At 39.1% G+C, this 19,915-nt stretch overlaps 2 protein-coding genes and 1 long non-coding RNA gene across 13 annotated transcripts in view; 1 reads left to right on the top strand and 2 right to left on the bottom strand.

Annotated features, from left to right (window-relative positions):
• Window positions 1-2,254, bottom strand: part of LOC128076700 (uncharacterized) — a 29,485-nt gene extending 27,231 nt beyond the window's left edge. For 2 of the 3 annotated variants that reach the window (XR_008204623.1, XR_008204622.1), the window contains exon 1: window positions 2,141-2,254. This is a non-coding gene — a long non-coding RNA (uncharacterized LOC128076700). Of the gene's footprint in view, window positions 1-1,828; window positions 2,121-2,140 lie in introns of those variants that run through there. The other variant, XR_008204621.1, reaches the window with a different exon arrangement.
• A 39-nt stretch (window positions 2,255-2,293) lies between these two features.
• Window positions 2,294-14,504, top strand: PDK1 (pyruvate dehydrogenase kinase 1). Of its 4 annotated transcripts, XM_052674663.1 has the most exons (12): window positions 2,414-2,537; window positions 3,744-3,804; window positions 4,994-5,135; window positions 6,555-6,626; window positions 7,275-7,459; window positions 7,695-7,784; window positions 8,042-8,119; window positions 8,776-8,852; window positions 9,543-9,641; window positions 10,394-10,504; window positions 11,598-11,711; window positions 11,838-14,504. In XM_052674663.1, exons 3-12 carry the CDS (start codon window positions 5,026-5,028, stop codon window positions 11,976-11,978), a joined length of 1,077 nt encoding a protein of 358 aa, XP_052530623.1. In that variant the 5' UTR covers window positions 2,414-2,537; window positions 3,744-3,804; window positions 4,994-5,025; the 3' UTR covers window positions 11,979-14,504. The 4 variants fall into 4 exon arrangements, with proteins under 4 accessions (XP_052530621.1, XP_052530623.1, XP_052530622.1 ...); XM_052674661.1 differs by lacking the exon at window positions 3,744-3,804 and having other exon boundaries at window positions 2,294-2,537; XM_052674660.1 differs by lacking the exons at window positions 2,414-2,537; window positions 3,744-3,804 and adding an exon at window positions 3,002-3,372.
• A 694-nt stretch (window positions 14,505-15,198) lies between these two features.
• Window positions 15,199-19,915, bottom strand: part of LOC128076684 (neurabin-1-like) — a 41,538-nt gene continuing 36,821 nt past the window's right edge. For all 6 annotated transcript variants that reach the window (XM_052674626.1, XM_052674625.1, XM_052674628.1 and 3 more), the window contains 2 exons: window positions 18,554-18,742; window positions 15,199-16,638 (listed from right to left, as the gene is read on the bottom strand). In XM_052674626.1, the coding sequence (XP_052530586.1) occupies window positions 16,471-16,638; window positions 18,554-18,742 (357 nt within the window). In that variant the 3' untranslated portion in view covers window positions 15,199-16,470. The remainder of the gene's footprint in view (window positions 16,639-18,553; window positions 18,743-19,915) is intronic.

Below are 19,915 nucleotides of genomic sequence, written 5' to 3' on the forward strand. Positions count from 1 at the left end.
GTGATGGCTGCCAAGACAGAATTCCTAGCCCATCTGTGGCAGGCAGCACTCCAGCTGCTGGATGGGCTCAGCGCTCTGTCAGTGCCCAGCACTGCTGTAGGAAATGTGCCCAGGCAGCAGCAATAGGCATGAGGAGCCACAGAAGGAGATGGCTCGGAGCAGTACAGAACCCAGCATTTGTTCAGCTGTGATTAGTGACCCCCAGCTCTGCAGTTTCCTGAGATCTCTCTTCAGGCCTCTCTGACCTGGACCGGAGGTGATGGCTCCTCCTGACTGTCATGATACAGAATACATACAGACAGTTTTGAAATAGGACATATAAGGACAAGGGGCTTAAAGCTCATTGTTTTGGGTTTTTTTTCCTCCTCTTAACACAATCTTTCCATTATGATAACCTGACTACAAACAGCAGATGTATTTGAGTTGCAAAGCAAGAAACTCAATGATGGATTTTAAATATAGGCCAGAGACCACAAGAACACAGAACAGTACAGCTTCCCAGGAGCTCTTTTCTCAGGCTTATAATCTTAAAAATGTGGGATTTTCCAGTCCAGTGGGGTAGGGTTATGGCAGTGGGTATGGGTATGCAATTGTACTCATGCTCATAACTGACACTATAGAATATTCTGAGCTGGAAGGAATCCTTAAGGATCACTGAGCCCAAATCCTGGCTCCACACAGGAACATCCAAGATTCAAACTCTAGGTCTCACAGCAGCGTTCAAATGCTCCTTGAATTCCAGCAGCTCAGGGCTGTGCCCACTGGCCTGGGCCACCTGTCCTGTGCTCACTGCACTGTGGTGAAGAACTTTCTCCTAACACCCACCTGACCCCTCTGACAGCTCCATGTCATTCCCTCACATCTGCTCTGGGCTGAACAAACCCAGGGAATTCTCTGATATTTAACAAAACATGTTTCCATGGATTGGTACACAATCAGCAATTTCATAGTGACCAAGAAAAAGCTGACACCTGGACACCAGCACGCAGGTGGAAAAGATGAAACCAGCACAGAATCATTTTGAGCAGCTGCAACAAATTACAAACACCCAACTTACTGCATGTGGGTACTGCTTTAAACTGCTACTAGCTCACAGCTGAGACCATTATAAACCAGTCTTAAGAACAGCAATATGGAAGCCAAGAAGATCCTCAAACTGCATTAAGACTGAGAAGCGTATGATCTCCTGTAAGCAGCCCGCAAGCAGCACTGCAGCACAGTGTTATTAACCTGTGTTTGTACAGGGACAGAAAGGTTGTTGGCTTGCCCCATCAGCCACTACTGCTGGTCAGAGTACAGCCGGGCACCAACATTTCAGGAAAAGACAGAAGTACAAGTCTGCCTACAAACAAATCAGTTTGATCCTGAACCAGCTCTGACCTTCCTGCTAATGTTACTGCTCAGAAAATTGCCTTTGGAGGTGGAGCAAATCAGCACGCGTTCTGCACTTCAATCAATGCAATGTTCAAAACGAAAAGAAACACCACCACCACCGCATAATTAACGATGCCATCCATCCCCAGCACTCTCGCAGGACCAGCGACGCGCTGAGCAGGGTAACATGGCAGAAACAGCAGAGCGACTGCCGGCCTGGCACGGGGCTTCGGCCGCCCGTTCCCAGTACAGCCAAGAAGACTGGGAGAACAGGGGAGAACAGGCCGCGTCTGGCAGTTAATTTCAAGAGAAAAAACCACAAGCATCCATACGAAAGAGAAGCAGCGCGAGGCCAGACCCACCACAGCACCGCTCCGAGCGCCGTGCTGAACGGCAGGGTTCAACACTTCCATCACAGAACACGCGTCAGAACGTCCGCGATCACTCCTAATACCTTTTTCATCGATGTTCCGAGGTTTTCATTTGAGTACAGTACGAGCCTACCAAACACATCTCGTTGCCTCACACGCGCCCGACTACACGGACCTCGCCGCCGCGGCATCCCGGCTTCATTTCTGCCCCATCGGAGCACAGCACCTCTACAGCCCGCTTTCCTCACGCCGCTCCGCGACCTTCCCCGCGCCGCGCGGTCCCGGAGGAGGCGCCCCTCAGCCCGGCCGCCATTTCCCGCTTCTCCCCCCTCGCTGCTTCCCCGGCCCCGCCTGCGGCTGCAGCCCCTCCGCCCTCCCGAGCGCCACCGCCGTACCTTGCCGGAGCCGGGCTTCTCCTGGAGCAAGCGTCGCCTCTCGCCAGGACGAAGGTCGGCGGCCGCCTCGGTAACGCCGGGCGGGGTCTCCTCCCCTCGGAGCCGCCCTCTCCTCCGCCCGCCGCCGCTGCGTGGGGCCGGGCCGGGAGGACGCGCGCCGCCTCGGGCACCTCCCCCGGCCGCGCGGCGGAGGAGGCCGCGGTGCGGGTACGGGCCGGGGGCGCGGCGGGAAATGGCGGTCGGGCCGGGCTGAGCCGAACGGGCCACGCGGGAGGAGCCATGAGGCTGCTGCGCGCCCTACTGCGCTGCGCCTCCCCGGGCAGCATCCCGCAGCAGGTGGACTTCTACTCGCGCTTCTCCCCCTCGCCGCTCTCCATGAAGCAGTTCCTGGACTTCGGTGAGTCCTGCCGCAGGTGTCCCTGAGGGGCCGAGGCTCGAGACGGTCTCGCGCGGCCGACCGCCGCCCCTCGCGCGCGTGGAGGAGCCGCGGGCCTCACGCCTGTGGCCCCGGAGCGGACGGTGCTCGGCACGGGATGGCGGGCCCGGCCAGCTCCTGCGCCGCGTGCCGCTGCTTAACGCCGGCCTCGTGGCAGAACCGGCTTCGGTTTCTGCTTCCTTCCTCCAGAACGGAGCCCAGATGGCTCCTTACCCAGAGGCAAAAGTGAGGCAAGGTTGAAACTCAGCTGGAAACTCGAGATCCGGCTGTCACAGAGGTGGTTTGGTGTTCCGCCAAGCTGCAGCGCTGGGGAGAAGCCGGGGACAGCTGGTACCGATGACAGCTGGTACTTGCTAACGCGGCGACCGAAAAGGCACGCCGGTGAAGCCTGCTGAAAGCCGGCGGCACGCGGGCTTTACGGAGCTCAGGAAACGTGCAACGCTGGCGGAGCGCGCGGCTGGAACCATTGCGGCTGCTCTGCAGTCACGTGCCTGTCTGTCCCCAGCATAAACACCAAGGGCTGCGTGCTGGGGAATGTGTGCGAGAGGGAGCGGAAAGCAAATGCCAAGAGCCAGGCTGGGAATCTGGCCTTGAAAATGAATACGTTGGCAGCAGGATGCTCAGTGTGATTGATGCTCCATGCTAAAACTACAAATATCGCTCCCAGGGTTGAGGAGTGCTTGCAATGAAAAGGGATGTATTGTAGGCGCTGCTCTGCTTCCAAGGCTGTGCAGAGGAAGGTCTGCAAGTGATACTGGAAGGCCTTCATCAGTCCTGAGCGTCGAGCCATACTGCAGTAGGTTCTGTTTCTGTAAGCAGAATAGCGTCATAAGCTGTATGTTAACTTATAACTAGTAAACAGCTGTACTGATCTTTATCTTTCTGTAAATAAAACATAACTGAGAACCCCAGACTTCCTACATAGACGGATTTAAACAGATTCTTTTAAGTATCCTCTTATTTCATCTGTCCATTCATTGTTTGTACATTACAATAAAATGTATCTCATGTTTACAATTCCAGATTTTACAGGAATCTCTCTGTAGTCTTTGCTGCTATTCTATTAAGCAAAGAACCTTGCAATTCAGAGTGATTTTTGACCTCTTGTTTTACTACTAGAATACCAACACGATCATTTTTGCCTTAACATCATAATTTACTTTCAAGGTGTGGTATTTACCATGTCAAAAGGGAGGCCACTTTCTTGCTATTTCTACCTTGACATAAGGTAATCTTGAAAACTGTTGTTTTCAAAATCTGCTTTTCTCGTTTTAGTTCCAATCAGTCTAGTAAATGAAGTATTCTGTAAGCAAATTTTGGTCTTAATCTTACACGTCAGTTGTATCTTGGGTTTGGTGCACAGTGTTTTCTGTAGGACCCTTATCAGTTCTTCGCATAGATTGTGACTGCATGGGGAAACAAAGCATTTGCCCATTCTCTGAAATCTTTTTTACCTTAAGCTGTCTTCTAATTTTGACCCAGAACTGTGATGTGACCTCTAGAGGCAAAGCTACTTTGCAGAATATCATTTGCCAAGTGCATGGGGGAAATTCAAGATTTTGGTTTCATTCTTACACCTTCATTTTGACTAGTTCATGGAATTTTTACCTGAGAATAGGGAAAGGCCAGTAACAGTCATGTCAGAAATGCAACCTGACTAGGGAAAAGAATGAGGCTTCTGGGCAGAGCTTGTATGTAAACAGTGTGTAGTACTGGTAAGCACCATCTTCTTCCCCAACTCTTCCCCTTGTCATATTGAAGGACTGAACTGAGCAAAAACACCAAAGAGATAATTCTTAGGAGTTCCCCGTTGTGAAACACCAAAACTGAGGTAGATACTTCACAGCAGTACATAACCTAGTTAAGCTTAGATAACATTGATGTGGCATTGCTGAAATGTCAGCATTTCTTATCCCCTTTGCCTCCCCCCTCCTTTCTGGCCTAGTAAAACAAGCATTGTGGAAGTGAATTTATGCCTTGACTTAATAACTGTATATAATTGATATATACACAGGCTCCTGCAAATAGCTTCCCATGCTGGTTTGATTTGCTTTTCATGAATGATGTATCATTTCATCAGTGGTAGTTAGTCAGTGTTTGCTACACATGAAACAAGCTATTTAATTAGATAGAAGTCTTATTTAAAGTTGAATTATATGGGCCAGCAGTTCTTGCAGTAGTTACTCTTAAATATTCAAGATTGTCCTTATCTTTACAGTTAGATTTCATTATGAGTTAACAGTTTTAAATATAAGTGTGCTGCTGCCTTGAAAGAAACATTGGCATACCACACTGTCTGAGTCAACTTTAAAAACTAACCAGAGGCCTCTTAGACACAAACATAAGGGTTTGTATAGCACTTTACCATAAATGCTGACTTTATTCCAGTGCTGTCAAACGTGTTTTTTTGGTCCCAGGATCTGAAAATGCCTGTGAAAAGACTTCATTTATGTTTCTGCGACAAGAGCTGCCTGTAAGATTAGCAAACATAATGAAGGAAATAAGCCTGCTTCCAGACAATCTTCTCAGAACACCTTCAGTTCAGCTGGTACAGAGTTGGTAAGAGGTGTTACTTAATTCCTTCAAGGGTGACTTTCTTCATATACACAGCTGGAGAAGCAACTCATTAAATTCTACAGAAAGAAGTACTCAATATGCTCACAACATGAACATTGTGTAGAATGAGTAAATATCCCAATGGGACAGAAACTAAATTTGAAGACTTGGGAAAAACAAAACAAAACAAAAAAAAGCCTGCAGGAGCAATTAGATAACTGACAAGGGAATTAAAAATCATTAACTATTCATACAGTCGTGTATGAGAATTCAGTAATAACAAAAATCCACCATAGCAGTGTTTAATAGAGAACTTACCTAAAATGAAGAAGCTAGCTGAAGAAACCAACAGTATCTAAATACACAAAATGTTTGCAAAAGAGAATAGAAACTTGTCTAAAAGACAGGTTATTGCAGACTGAGAGTGAGGGCAGAGAAGATAAACAATAGAAAGCTGCCAAAGCCAGAGCACAGCAGGATCAATACAAGGCTATTAAAATTAAAAAGCTGTCCTTTGAAAAGTAAAGTTTGCTTTTAAGTAAGGAGTTTAAGCATTAATTTTTGCGAGATGGAAGCAAAACAAAGGGATTGCTTGGCAACTGCTGATAGCACATGGCATTGTGGAAAAGGCTTTTAACATTAGGAGAACAGTCTGCCATTGAAAGAGTAGCGTTGATTTGGTGACTGAATATAACAAGAGATATCAGTGTAGATGAAGGCTGTGAATGAAACATGAAAGCTTAAATTCTTGTGGTGCTAAATTATGTTGACAGAATGGAGAATTAATTCCACTTGGACAAATGCAAAGCAGAGAGCAATTTCCTCCACTTCTATGCTTACTCACAATCAAAAATTTTGGTGCAACTGTGGATGTTTTTCTGAATGTCAGCTGATGGGCAAGAAGGCAAATAGTGTTAGGAACTGAGTAACCAATGTGGTAGAGGAGAATGTAACCACCCCTGTGTTAGTCCGTTATTCCTCTGAATCACATGCAGTTTTTGTCACTCCATCCTGAACAGAAAAGTCCAGGAGGGATAATCAAAGGGCTGGAACAGTTTCTATGCATGGGGAAATTCTTTGGCTTGGAGATGGCAGAAATATTTAAATCATGAACAAGTTGGGTAAATTTTCTAGAAACAGGAACCAACTAGGGCTGCAAATAAGTAATCAGCCATTGGGTTTAAAATGGAAGGAAGATTGTTTATGCATTTTAATTAAATTGTGGAGCTAATTGCTCTGGAAATTTTGGAAGAAAACATCATGAATGCATTCAGAAATATCTAACAAAATTCACAGGTGATAGATCTGTCGGATATATCAAATAAAATCACTTAGATGCAGCCAGTCTTAGAATATTGCTAACCAAAGGGAACTAAGGAGGTATATTAGCACTAGTCTGTGTCATGTTTCTTTCCTTTAAAGGTATGTCCAAAGTCTTCAGGAGATCCTTGACTTTAAAGACAAAAGTTCAGAAGATTCAGGGGCTATTCACAGGTAAGGATCTGTCATATATATCAATACTGATGTTATATATAAAGACTGGCAGGAAAAAAAGTGGCTTAAAAAATTTCAGCTATCTTTAGTCTCTAGGTAAGAATCACAGTAACATTATCCCTTACGCCCTGGAAGAATGGAACACTGAAACATGGAACAAAGCACTTTTATGCCATATCATTCTGCTCTTGGTTGTTTTTTTTTGTTTTACTGAAGAAGTTATGAATAAATTAAATTTAACCAAATTTTTACCAGTTCTTTGCAATGTTGTCAGTGCTGTATGGAACTTTTCATCCGTGGATTGGATTTGATGATTATTGGCTGACCATAGCTACCATTTGATAGGCATGGAATAATTTGCATGAACATGGTTGGCACAATTTTCTCTTCTTTTGGCATTAATCAATAAAATAATGGTAAGTAAACAGTAAGTGTATGAATCATCACCACTGGTGGCACCATTATTGACTGTGTGCAAGTTGCGTGGAGTTATTTATATGCTACAAAGACTGGGCTGCCTTCTCACTGCAGTAGGCAGACCCGTGGTACTTCTGTACACAACCGTCTTCATTTTCACGGGCAGATACTCAGTTTGCCAGAGGATTAAATTCACTTGGAAGTGAACACCTAACAATGTATTTATTTTAGTTTTACAGATACCGTGATAAAAATACGCAATCGACACAATGATGTAATTCCTACCATGGCTCAAGGAGTAATAGAATACAAGGAGAGCTTTGGCATTGATCCAGTGACCTCACAGAACGTGCAGTATTTTTTAGACCGCTTCTACATGAGTCGCATTTCAATTAGAATGCTGCTTAATCAACACTGTAAGTGCTGCTGTTGAAGGGAGGGGGACACAGTACGTGTAATACGTCAGTATTTTCCTTTCATTTTTAACTGCTTAATACTTCTTAAACACTTATTAAAAATATTTATTAATGAGTCTTTTAAATACAGTGAAGATTAGAATTACAGATTGTCTTTAAATTTGCAAAAATGAAGATGTAAACTAGAATCGCAGAAATTATGTTGGATATAAAAAATACTGTCTTTTTTTGGCAGCTTTACTGTTTGGTGGAAAAATTAATCCAGCTCATCCAAAACACATTGGAAGCATTGATCCTAGCTGCAATGTTGTTGGAGTTATTAGAGGTAAATCCAGAGAAGAGTAAGACTTCTGAAAACTTGCATGAACAGAGTCTGAGAGCCAATACACATCTCGGAACAAAAATTTAAATTAAAGCTTTTTTTTTTTTTTCAGTTTTCCCCCAGAAAACATATCTGTGAGAAGATACAAAATCTCACTGGCAGTGCACAGTGTTTTCAATTATGCTCTTCTTCTTTGCAAACTGTAACGGGGAAAAGAAAAACCGGAGGGGGAAATGTAACTTTCTGTGTTTTTCTTACAGACGGCTATGAAAGTGCCAAGAGTCTTTGTGATTTATATTACATGAGCTCTCCAGAACTTGTCCTTGAAGAGTTGAATAGTAAGTGAATGTGGGGTGAGACGCTTGCCTGAATGTAGTGATAGCTTCTTCTGCATTAGCTGGTAAAATGTTGTCTTTTCACTTTCTGTGTAGTTAACATGTAGAAATCTAATATACATTTGGATATTATGTCCTCTACTGCATACTTTTTTAAAAAAAAAAACCTGGCAGAAGGCTTCCCCTTTTCCATAGCACACTCTTATACTTGCAGTCAGATACAGTCAAGTCTCTTTAAAAAAGTACTTGAATCCCCTGCGGTGACTTGAAAACATTTGCAACTGTATACCTGTGACCTCAGAGGTCTGCTGCCCTTCCCGTAATCCTGCTGAATGCTAAAGACCCTTTCTAACACTGCTTCCTGGAGTGCCTCTCAAGTTGGTACAAGTTCAGACAGACCTACAAAAACAATCTATATTGCTTCTACAAGTAAATGAAAAAGCCAATGCACTCTGGGCAGTTCCATCTAGTGAAAGGTGTCCCTGCACATGGCAGTGGGGTTAAAACTAGATGACCTTCAAGGTCCCTTCCAACCCAAGCCATTCTATTATATTTTCTTTCTCTTGCAAATTGTCTTAACAGTACAAGTGTACATGCTGAATTACTACATACAGGTTGCCCAGTTTTCCATTTAAATATTTAGACTTTTTTTTCTGCAGTTAAATCACCAGGACAGCCCATGCAAGTGGTGTATGTACCTTCCCACCTCTATCACATGGTTTTCGAACTTTTCAAGGTCTGTTGAATTACATTACACAATTCTTTTACAGAATTTGTTTGTTTAGTAAGATTGTATTTGTTTGATTTTTCTGAACCAATTCTAGATAGCAGTGTGTTTTTGCAAATGCAAGCTTTCAACATTTTAATGGCAGGAAAATACCTAAAAGCTGTACTGTTTAGGCAAATAATAACTGCATAGGAAGTGACTATCTGTCTCCTTTGCCTAACAACTGAAAACCTCTGACATCTTGAGTAGACAAAAAAAAAAGTCTTAAAGTGTATAAAGTTAATAAAGCAAGTGAGAACAATATTCCTAACTTTGGGGACACTTCTAACCTTTATAGCAGGCCCTATATTACTTTCTTCTAGGAGTTACTTCTATCCTAGACTTTTCTTGGATCTTTGTGTCCTGTTGCATATAGAACGCATTATAAAGATTTCTACAAATAAAATTTAACATTAAAATATTTACATGTTTATTCTAAATGATTTTAATAACTCTAGCCTGTGTAATTCTAATAAATTATACAAACCTTGATACTGAATAAACCAGAAGAATTAAAAAAACTGTTTTAAAACTATATTTTCTGTCCCAATTCTGAAATATGTGATAAAATTAACTTACTTTCCTAAATTGATGTTTGCTTTAAAATAATAAACTAAGAGATAAGAATAGGCTTTAAGTTCTCATACTTGAAAATTGCAGAATGCAATGAGAGCCACCATGGAACATAATGCTGATCGATGCATTTATCCTCCAATTCATGTACATGTCACCTTGGGAAATGAGGATTTAACTGTTAAGGTACTTACTTCTTGTTAATATTATTTCAAAGGTTATTTTGATTATTGTTTTGCTCATGCCTAGCTTGTACATGACCATGACTGAAAACAAAGCAGCATCTTTCTGCAGCTGTCATGGCAGCATTTTGTAAGCCAAAATGCTCTACTGAAGGTGTGAAACAACTCAGAAAAGGGAAATGAGCACTGTGTATTCCATGACAATTAAATCTGCCTGAAGTACAGTCTTGCAGACTAATATATTTTTCATATGTACAACAATTGATTTGGATTTCAAAGATCAGTAGCAAGCATTGGCATAGGTCTAACTAACATCTAGTAAAACAACTCTTTGGACTTGCTCCTTCAGCAGTGAGTTGTAATATATTGTCTTTCATTGGAAGTAGTTCCAAATAATAAAGGTGAAAATGCACAGAACCTGCCACTTGTTGAAATTAGTAGATATAAATATTGATTTCAGACAAAACAGTTATGAACAAGATAAAAGCAACGCAAAATTTAAGTAGAACTTTCAAGAGATTCCTGGATATTTTTAATGATGGTGTTTTATTCAGTTGGTTTATATAAGGAATGATAGGGAAGAATTCATCTGTTCATTGCTCTAGCTGAGAGATGGGAATTTAAGAAGACCATCATTTTCTAGGGACAACTTTGTATTATATTTTACCTGAATTTTCTCTGGATCATTGTTTTGAGAGATGCTGTCTTCTATAAAACTGCATTGAAGAATGTAATACTATGTGTTTCTTCTTCCAGATGAGTGATCGTGGTGGAGGTGTTCCTATGAGGAAAATTGACAGACTATTCAACTATATGTATTCAACAGCACCACGTCCACGTGTTGAGACATCTCGAGCTACACCTTTGGTATGTAAATCTTTTATACCTTGTCATTTTGAATGTGAGTAATAATCACAAAAGAAACCATTCAGCCAAAGCCATGAAGTACTGGTTTTATACAACGTGTATGACCATTTGGACGTTACAGCTTAATTCAAATATTTTTTTCAAATTGTATGAAATCCTAAATCACTGACAACTATTTAAATGTAAAGATTCTGTTTTTCTATATCAAACATAGAGATGAATTACATCAAGCAGAACAATTAGCTATACTGCATACAAATGCAGTACTCTGAATTCTTCTTGTGACCACTGGAAGACAGGGGGGAAAAAAACACTATAGCATCAGTTTTGAATCAAATCCATAGTTTCAGCTGTGCTTTGTGGTCAGTTGTACCATTCCCCAGTAAGAGTGACGGTACACAGATATGATGGGGTAGATGAAGAATCTACTTCAGCCTCATGGTCTCATGTGAACTTAACAGATGCATGAGAAATACAGTAAGAAGCTCTGAACAGCTTTCCTGAATTTGCTCTCTCTGATAGTAGCACTGAAAATGTAGCATTTGTTGTTAGGGAGTTTTAACAGTTTTCTGCCCTTAGATGACTGTGCAGCTCACTAGGTAACAGGTCTTTACATAAAACCAGGGTAGTATCCTTTGAGAAATTCTTTCTCACATACAGTAGATTAAATACTTCTATGCTTCAAAATTCAGGCTGCATCCTACGCTACAGACAGGGCTTGACAGAATTGTAGCACAAGCTATAAATTCCCATTAGTTTCTTCTTGAACCTTTTCCTGTATACTGATGATGAAACGTAACTGACTTAAACACTGTAAGATCAGCAGTGCTGTAAGGCACTCAATACAGTTTATTGTTGAAAAAAAGCTACTAAAATACAAGAACTGTTATCTAGCAGCTCTGTCCGTCTAAGGAATAAAACAGCTTTCTCTTCATACTCACAGGTTAACAGTGTTTTTTTCCTCTTTCTGGGGTGAATTCCTTACTGTCAAACATTACTCTTAGACCCTCTGTTTACCTTTTAAATTAAAAGCCACCAAAACCAACCACTGACTGATGCTGTTAATAAAAATATACTTTTTCTCCTGAATCAGGCTGGATTTGGTTATGGCTTGCCCATATCACGCCTGTATGCACAATACTTCCAAGGAGACCTGAAACTGTATTCTTTAGAAGGTTATGGCACAGATGCAGTTATTTACATAAAGGTATGATATAGAATTTCACTTTATCACTTTACTGTTTTAATTTTATCGTCAATTCTATTAGTGAATCTTTGTTCTGTTATTTTTTCATTAAAAAAAAAAAATTGTTATGGTCTTACCTGTTTACAGGCCTTATCAACAGAATCAGTGGAAAGACTCCCTGTATATAATAAATCAGCCTGGAAGCATTATAAAGCAAACCATGAAGCAGATGACTGGTGTGTGCCAAGCAGTGAGCCAAAGGACATGACTACTTTTCGCAGTACATAGCTTTTTGCTCAACAGTTCCTAAGGTGTATGTATGCCATGTGAAGGGAATTTAAAAGACCCTGGTTTATATCAAGATGCTGAGCCACATTTGATCTGTGAAAATCATTCTAAAGGGAATAACAAAGCTTAAATCTATTACTTTCTTTCCTGGAATTGAAGAAAACAGTAATAAGCTGTTCATACTTTTTACAAAGGTTGTGCTTAATTTGTTCCACCTTCTATTAATGACTACTTTCTGTAGTTAAATCAAGGGAGCAGTACTTTCAAGTTTTATAGAGACCAATGTAACCTATTTCGTATCTACTGAGAAATGTATTAGGTCATATGATTACATCATTTTTTTTTAATGGAACTATTGAAAAAGCTTGCCAGAGTATTTTTCCATTATGCAGTGTTAGAAGATTAATGAAACACTCATTTAATAAACATTAAGGAGCTTGTTGCTGTACTTTTGCACCTGTATGGAGCTTTCTATTTCTTGATTTTAAGTATGCTGAAGGCTAATTTTGCAAAGTTGGAAATGTTAGCTATACACTAAACATTTTTTTCACAGCTTTAGAAACCACACATAGGTCTTTAGGAATAAATAAAAAATAAATAAAATAAATTACAAAAAACAAATCAGTTCTAGCTGCTACCACTGGTATAATGCATCTCAGGTAGGTGGTATCGGTAATATTTCTTTGGTAGTAATGTGAATATTTGATGTGTGATAAACTTACCTTTTCTTGATCATTGTGAATTAGTAAGTAGTGTTTGCTTGTGTACAGTAAAGGCTTGCTGTCTTACATTTGCTTATATTTCTATAGGTAATATCAAACTACAGTATCAGTGTTCTAGCCCTACTGAGATCTCAGACTCTGGGGTAGGTCAGGTTACAGCTGTAAATTCAAAATATTTTTAATAAACATTTTTTAGAATTTATTGTTAGTAGGGAACCTCTAATACTTGGATAATAGAAACTACTTTCTCAGGAGTATTTTAAAATATGTGGAATTAGCAAGTTTTGAAAATACCTTTGTAGTTGTGGTGGGCTTCTGGCTTCATTTATCTAGTAGCTTGAGGTCATGCTGTAATGCGAATAAGCTAAACGGAATATGTTCATCAGGCAAAAGCAAACTGTCAGAACACTGGGGACTGACCAAGCATTACATTTCAGGTACACAGTCCTGTAAGGGATCCAGCTTCTCTTAATGGCTAGTGTTCCAGCTTTGTTGAAGTCAGACTCACCTGTGTTGTATTTTTGTATAATTCCTGAGCATTTTAGGAGTGAAACAGTTAAAGACCTTTAGAATTAAACCTTTTCCCTCAGGTAACTCATTGCATATACTCTTGCAATTTAGTCATGCAGCAGACATGCATAACTGCTCTCAGAAAGTGTGAGCCTAAATTTTACTAGGTTACTGGCACTGTTCAGAGCACAAGGTGAGATACCACAAGTGAAGGGCATAGCTGGTACAGGAGAACGTGCAGTCACGCTGCTCTAGCTGTTGCTGAGCCAGGCTAAAGATTATCACCAGCTACTCCCTAGTGTCACTCTGCGAAACAATAAAATGCTTTTATACTCTTTTCAAGCTAACATGTGTCACTTTAACAGGAGGAAGTTACAGAATGGCTACGTATGTAGTTAAACTAACACTCTGAGGGAGGATTGATTAATCCTAACTAGAACAGTACAGTTAACTGCTCCACTCAAGCTTGGGGGCACTTAAGTCCCTGTTTTATTTTCTTACAAGGACATGAGTTCGTGACCGAAATCTCTTTCAGTCTGCATGGCTAAAGTGAGGGGAAGCTACAGCTGCTCTCTTCAACCCCAGAAGATGATGAATGTGAGAAATTCTACATATTGTAAAATGGGCCTTGTATGAAAGTTAGAGGGAGTGTTTGCAGCTATTATTACATTTGCTGAACTAAAGCTTAAAGTTACAACAACAGTTTTAAAAACGGCTCTGAAGCTGAACATTCTTCTAGCTCTCTTGCTGTTTTAAATATTTGAATAACCAAATTGAGCAAGTTTAGTAATATCTGGGAATCAGAAGAAACATTTCTGAAGAAACACAAAGTCACTTTTTCGCTATGAGGTTGTTTAAACATTGGTATTGAATGGTGGTATTGAAATAAAAGCTCTCTCATGCTCTCAGCTAGCTACCTATTGAATTCTGATTATTAGAAAGATTTGCCCTGTAATTATACTTCTCTCTCCTTGCCCAACACCCCAAGTGATCATGGTAGAAACACAAATGTAGCAGTATAGTGCTTTACAGCATTTAACCCTACTCATGACTTTGATCTATTAGTTTTGATTTAAATAGAAGTTTAGAAGGTGATATTTTTGTTTAATGTTTTTCATTGCTGTAACTGCAGTCATCATTAGCACAGTTTATAGTGAAATAGTATACTAGCTCAGCTATCAGAGTGCTGAGATTAATAGTTTTGTATGAAAATGAACTCAGTCTTGCACTGTAAAATTAATCTTCGTTTGTGTTCATTTTTCTGATTTATTCATTAAAAATATTTTTAAAATTACACTTTTGGTTGGGTGATTTTGTTCATAACTAAACAAGTTCTGTAGAAACAGACTTCCTATTCAGAATCTCACAGATGTTGCAATCTGTGGGCTGCAATAATCTGTTCTTATGCTCAGGTGCCAGGTGAATTTAGCATCTCTGCTATGGCCCCAAGTTAGCTGCAACAACCCTGTATGCAAGCAAGCCATCATTTCCACTAGTCTCCTTCCTGAGAAACAAGCTCTTCACTGGGTGCAACACTGAGCTCAGAAGACTTAAAGAAAAGAGATAACACACAGATGTATTCCCCGCTCTGGCTGAAAGCACTTAATTGAGAAACAGACATCCTTGACTGGAGTAAAGAAAGCACAGTTTCAGTTGTGCAATTCTAAGAATTTGATAATTCCGTACTTCCAGTTCCCTTCTCTTTATCAGTAGGGCAGTGATCCTCCCTGGCTCAAGGTCTGAATTCGGAGTACAAACTCAAAGCTACAAGAGACAAAGTAAATAAGTTAAATAATTACATTCTCAAGATTTCTTAATGCACACAACTGAAAATACAGCCTTTCTTTAGAAGTAATTATTACCAAGATTCTTAAACTTTATTTTGGAAATGTATGGTGTGCAGAAGCATTTCCACGCCATCCCTTTGCTAGAGTTCCCAAGACAGTTATACAGAAAAAGGAAAATAAAGACTTGTGAAACACCAACAGTGAAGCTCATTCATTTAATTAAAATGAAAAACAGTCCATAGATTTAAAGGAGAACTTGGTCCACATACACAAATGGTACAAGTTTTGTTCTAGTCCATTCTATGGTGGAATTGATATTTTGTTTCTGGAATAATTCTAATTAAAGAAGTGCTGTTATAGTATCTACAAAACACTAAGTAAATATACAAAACACCAATTCATGTTCTAAACTATATGGCGTATCAAATCCTCCCTTAAAGAGAAATAATCTGTAGTCTACAATTGAACATATTTAAATACAATGCAGAAACCCAGTGCTTCAGTGATAGTTTTTCTACAGTTCTTCCCTTGATATTTTAAGTTCGAAAAACAGTAAAGTTTAAAATTAGCAAATATATAAATTTGGTCCGCAAAAAACTTGTAGCAAGTAGAAAAGAGAAATACATGTATTGCAAATTGATCTTATTTGTAGCATAAATCTATAAAACTATGTATTATTTAGGAAAAAATAGGTTAAAAAAGATCTTATTTATAGGTTTAAGCCTTGTCCCAATATCATAAAGGTAGTGTACAGAGAAATTAATATTATGATTAGTGTATGTAGCTTGTGAAAATATTTTTGTTATTTTCTCAGTAAATTGCAACACATGGAATTCAAAAACAACGTGCTACTACAGTGGACTTAGTGTGAAAATGAATCATCCCAGAAATACATGAATTTAAAGAAAATACTCCATAAATTTGAAATACATGCTTTCTTAAATTAATGTGACATTACTGTTTTCTTTCTTTCTTTCTTTCTTTTTTTTTTTTTTAGACACTTTTCTCTATACATCTTCAGTGGCAACAGATAAACAGACTGTTACAAACTGAATTTGTTGGCAGGATTTTTCTATTGTCCCTCTACCAGATTCAACTTTATTAAATGCTAGTTGACTAATATTGGAATGATTTTAAATACAGTATTCTACTTTCCACAAATGTGTAGAAACTTCAATTAAGAGGGCATATGAGGTCTGAGAAGCACAAATATTACTTAAGGCAGGAAGTCAAATTACTATTAGTATAGGCAGAGTCAACTAGAAATGAAAATACTGAAAATATTTCATTTTATTGGGTTGTAATGGGGAGGGACTATAATGAAAAAGTAAAAAACAAAAGAACAAAAAAACAAACCTACCATATTAAACTGTTGCACTTTCCCTTCTCCCCTCAATTGTACAATTATATACAAATCTGCTGAACTTCCTCAGAATGACACTAGTGTGAACTACGATTAAAGGCAGGGTCACATTAGCAGCTGGATTCAAGAGTGGTTACCACTCTGGCAGTCTTGCGAACTTCTCTCTCCTTCTTCTGAACTTTTTCCTTCTGTTTTTCCAGTTTTTCTTGTGTTTTCCTAATATCCTTAATTTTTTTCTTTATTGTTGATCGGTCATTTTGACTGGAAACTCCCAAAGCCTTTAGGGGTTTAAAAACAAAAACAAACAAAAAAAGAGCACTTTGTTATTAGTTTTTCCAACAGCACTATCAACAGTATTTAAGCAAGAACAGTTTAAGGATGTGGGGTTTTTTCTGTTTGTTTTTTTTTTGTTTTTAATATACTGCAGAAATTTATGTTCAGTAACAAGTTTTAAACTTCTGTTAAACACTAATTTTTTTTTAATTAGGAATGCTACTGAACTCAGTCGAGCCAGCAGTGTTTTTTAACTGCTTGAAAAAAAACAATCAATGAAAGCTCATTCTAGGAAGTTCATGTTTCTTTTAAGGTTGCATCATGTAGATTAAAATAAATCAATAAAGCAGTTTAGTAACTAAAGACATCTTCACTACACATGGTGAAGACTTTAACAGTATTAAAAACAAAGACCAAACCAATTCACCTAAAAGGAAGATGAGGCAGCTCTTTAATACCTGAATCTTTGGAATCTTTGTGTCATTCCTGAGAAGAAAACTTTGGGAAAAAAAAAAAAAAAAAAGCAACTACAACAGTGGTTGAAAATCTTTTCTGGCACGTAATTTGTTTCTTTATAACAAAGGTCCAGTGAGGGCTAATGGTAAATAGAAAATAAGTGCAACAAATTTCCACCTTTCCTAGACATTTCTTGTTTTGATGATGTAATATTGGAATTGTGTCTGTTAACACCAGTGAATCATTTCTATAAATGTTTGGTATGCTAACACTACACTCCCTATCATGGCAATGCTGGCAATGCTTTTCTTTAGCTTATCCTTCATTCAGAGATTTCTGTTCTGTTTACTTGTTTGTGTATTCTATTGTCTGTCTATGTTTTAGGGCAGCCAAACTTGGTCACTTATAAGTACTGAGGATTTTAAGGTGTATTATAAAAAGCATAGACAAGTGCATGGCCAGTAATAGCGCACTTTGATTTTTGATCAGCAGATGGCAGCATCTGATTCCAAGTTACAGGTAGCAGTCTCACACCCTTTTGGAACTTTTAATAACATGAATTGTAAACTGAGTTACAAGCATTACCATCCCAAACTCTTCAGACAGATGTTCATTCGACAGGCCAGTAATGGTATTTCCTCTCTGTCTGAGGAAATATTTGATTACAAGATACAGGACATTTAGTGTTGAAAGTCTATTCTAAAAATACAGGTGCATTTTAGAGACCAAAGTTGGACACATTTTTTCCTCCCTGAAACACTCAAAGCCAGTTACTATAACTGATCATTAACAATACTTTGCCTTATGCTAAGATAGGCAAATGAACCTCATTTTAGTTGCACATCTTACCTGTCCAGAACACAGATAATCTACTGAGAAATAAAAGCTTAAAGCTTTTCTAGCATCGTAAGGGACTCACACCATGCATCTTCCAGAGGCAAAATGACTAGAAAAGGCTTAAAGTAACAATTCAATGCTTTAATTTTTACTTTTTTTTTTTTTTTTTTTCCCAGCAGAAGTAAAAAATTAAAAGCAATTAAAGGTCATCACATGCAGTTTTTGTTTTCCCATTTGAAGAACAGATATGAAAGAAATTTAGATTTCTAAAACTGCATCCTGCAATTCTATGCATTTTGCTTGACTGGATCTTGTTTTCATACCTTATACTGAGATTGACTGTACATGTATCAAGCTCTTCCTTGGGGATATTTGCTGATTTTTATTTCCTTAAGATGAAACCAGGAATACATACCTTGTAAAAAGGCAAGCTCTTATTTATCAAAAAAAATACTATCAACTATTAATTTCTCATCTAAGTATAGTCTCAAAGTATTTAAAAACCAAAACTCTGTCCCTTAAACCAAAACTCATGAAAACAGGAAAACAGATTTTGTAGTCACAAGAACGGCTGAATAAGCAATGAAAATTCTACAGTTACAAATCTATCCTGAGATATTCACATACCTTTAACTTATCACTGTCGAGTTGCATTAACTGCTGTCCATCTATGTTCATAGCTGTGAACTCTGTAATGTACTGCTCCATGTTCATTCCCATTAGCCAGTGGCAGACTTGCTGTGTGGTCCATTCAGAGATAGGTCTACTGTGCCACTGATTCTGCTTTCCTGTTGTTGTGAATTCATCATCTAACACCTAGTCAATTGAAAAAAGCCACTGTAAGCAGTATTTTACTTATGCTGGATTCTAGTTGTCAGTTGAATCTGGGTAACAAAGTATATTTTTAAACATACTGTAGCTTCAAAGGGACATAAACTGTTGAGATCACAGCTTATAGTCGGCTTGCCTAGGAGTTTGTTATAAACAAAACGACAATACAACAACATTCAACACAAAGTAAGTGAGAAACAGAGAACACAAATGGTTTTCTCTAAGAAATCACATTTTCATGAAAACCATGCTCAACAAATAGCAAAGCATTTGCTAAATTCAGTGTATGCAAACAACCAACACGTTCTATCAAGTCAAAGTGGCTCAGTCCCAATACTAGATACTGGCCTATCAAGAAGAATCAGTCAAGTAGCACTCAGCTGTATTATTGATTATTTTTGAGGAAATCCAGAATACAATTCCAGCAGTCAAGAAATCTGACAACAATTCTTAAGTACAGTTTTACTAAATGTGGAGCACTTCTATGGAGCAAGAACAGTTTGTTCTTTCATCTGATCCCATCATGTCATCATTGTAAAGGGTCTGCCTAGTAGAAGGCCATCTGTCAAGAGCCTATAGCATTCCACTGATACTACGTCCCTCCAGCACACAGAACTCACAGAACAGCTCGCAGCCTCCATTTCAAATTGGCTTCTGAGGGGGGAAAAAGGTACTGCTGTTAGTCCTCATGCACTCTTTCACTTCATCACAAAAGAAAAGCCACATAAAACAGAGCTTAATATCTCTTCAGCAGGAATTCTAGCGTGACACTTGAATGAGATCTCTCACTAGCTTTTTATTGAGTATGGGCTGCATTTAGAATTGAAGATCGCCCTATTAGGTAGCTTCCATAACTTAACAAGGATGTTTGTAAAAGCATCTCAAAGCAACCTACTTTGGACATGTAGGTTAACACACATCACACAACATTTGTAAATGTGAAACATGGAAATAAGCATCTTTCTATGAATGAATTTGAGATGTGACCCTGTACGTTTCAGGTGAGCGGCTAACTACAGCTTCAAAATTGGAAGCGCCCTTGCAGAGCTAACTGCATGAACCTAAATAATTCCAGCAATCACATGAAAGATGGTGAGCCTTAGGCCCATCACATGGTCTGACATACAGTCAAAACTGGACCTGAGAGATCAAAATGGC

The sequence above is a fragment of the Tympanuchus pallidicinctus genome, unplaced genomic scaffold (assembly GCF_026119805.1).
Source record: "Tympanuchus pallidicinctus isolate F22 unplaced genomic scaffold, pur_lepc_1.0 scaffold15, whole genome shotgun sequence".
Taxonomy (NCBI): Eukaryota; Metazoa; Chordata; class Aves; order Galliformes; family Phasianidae; genus Tympanuchus; species Tympanuchus pallidicinctus.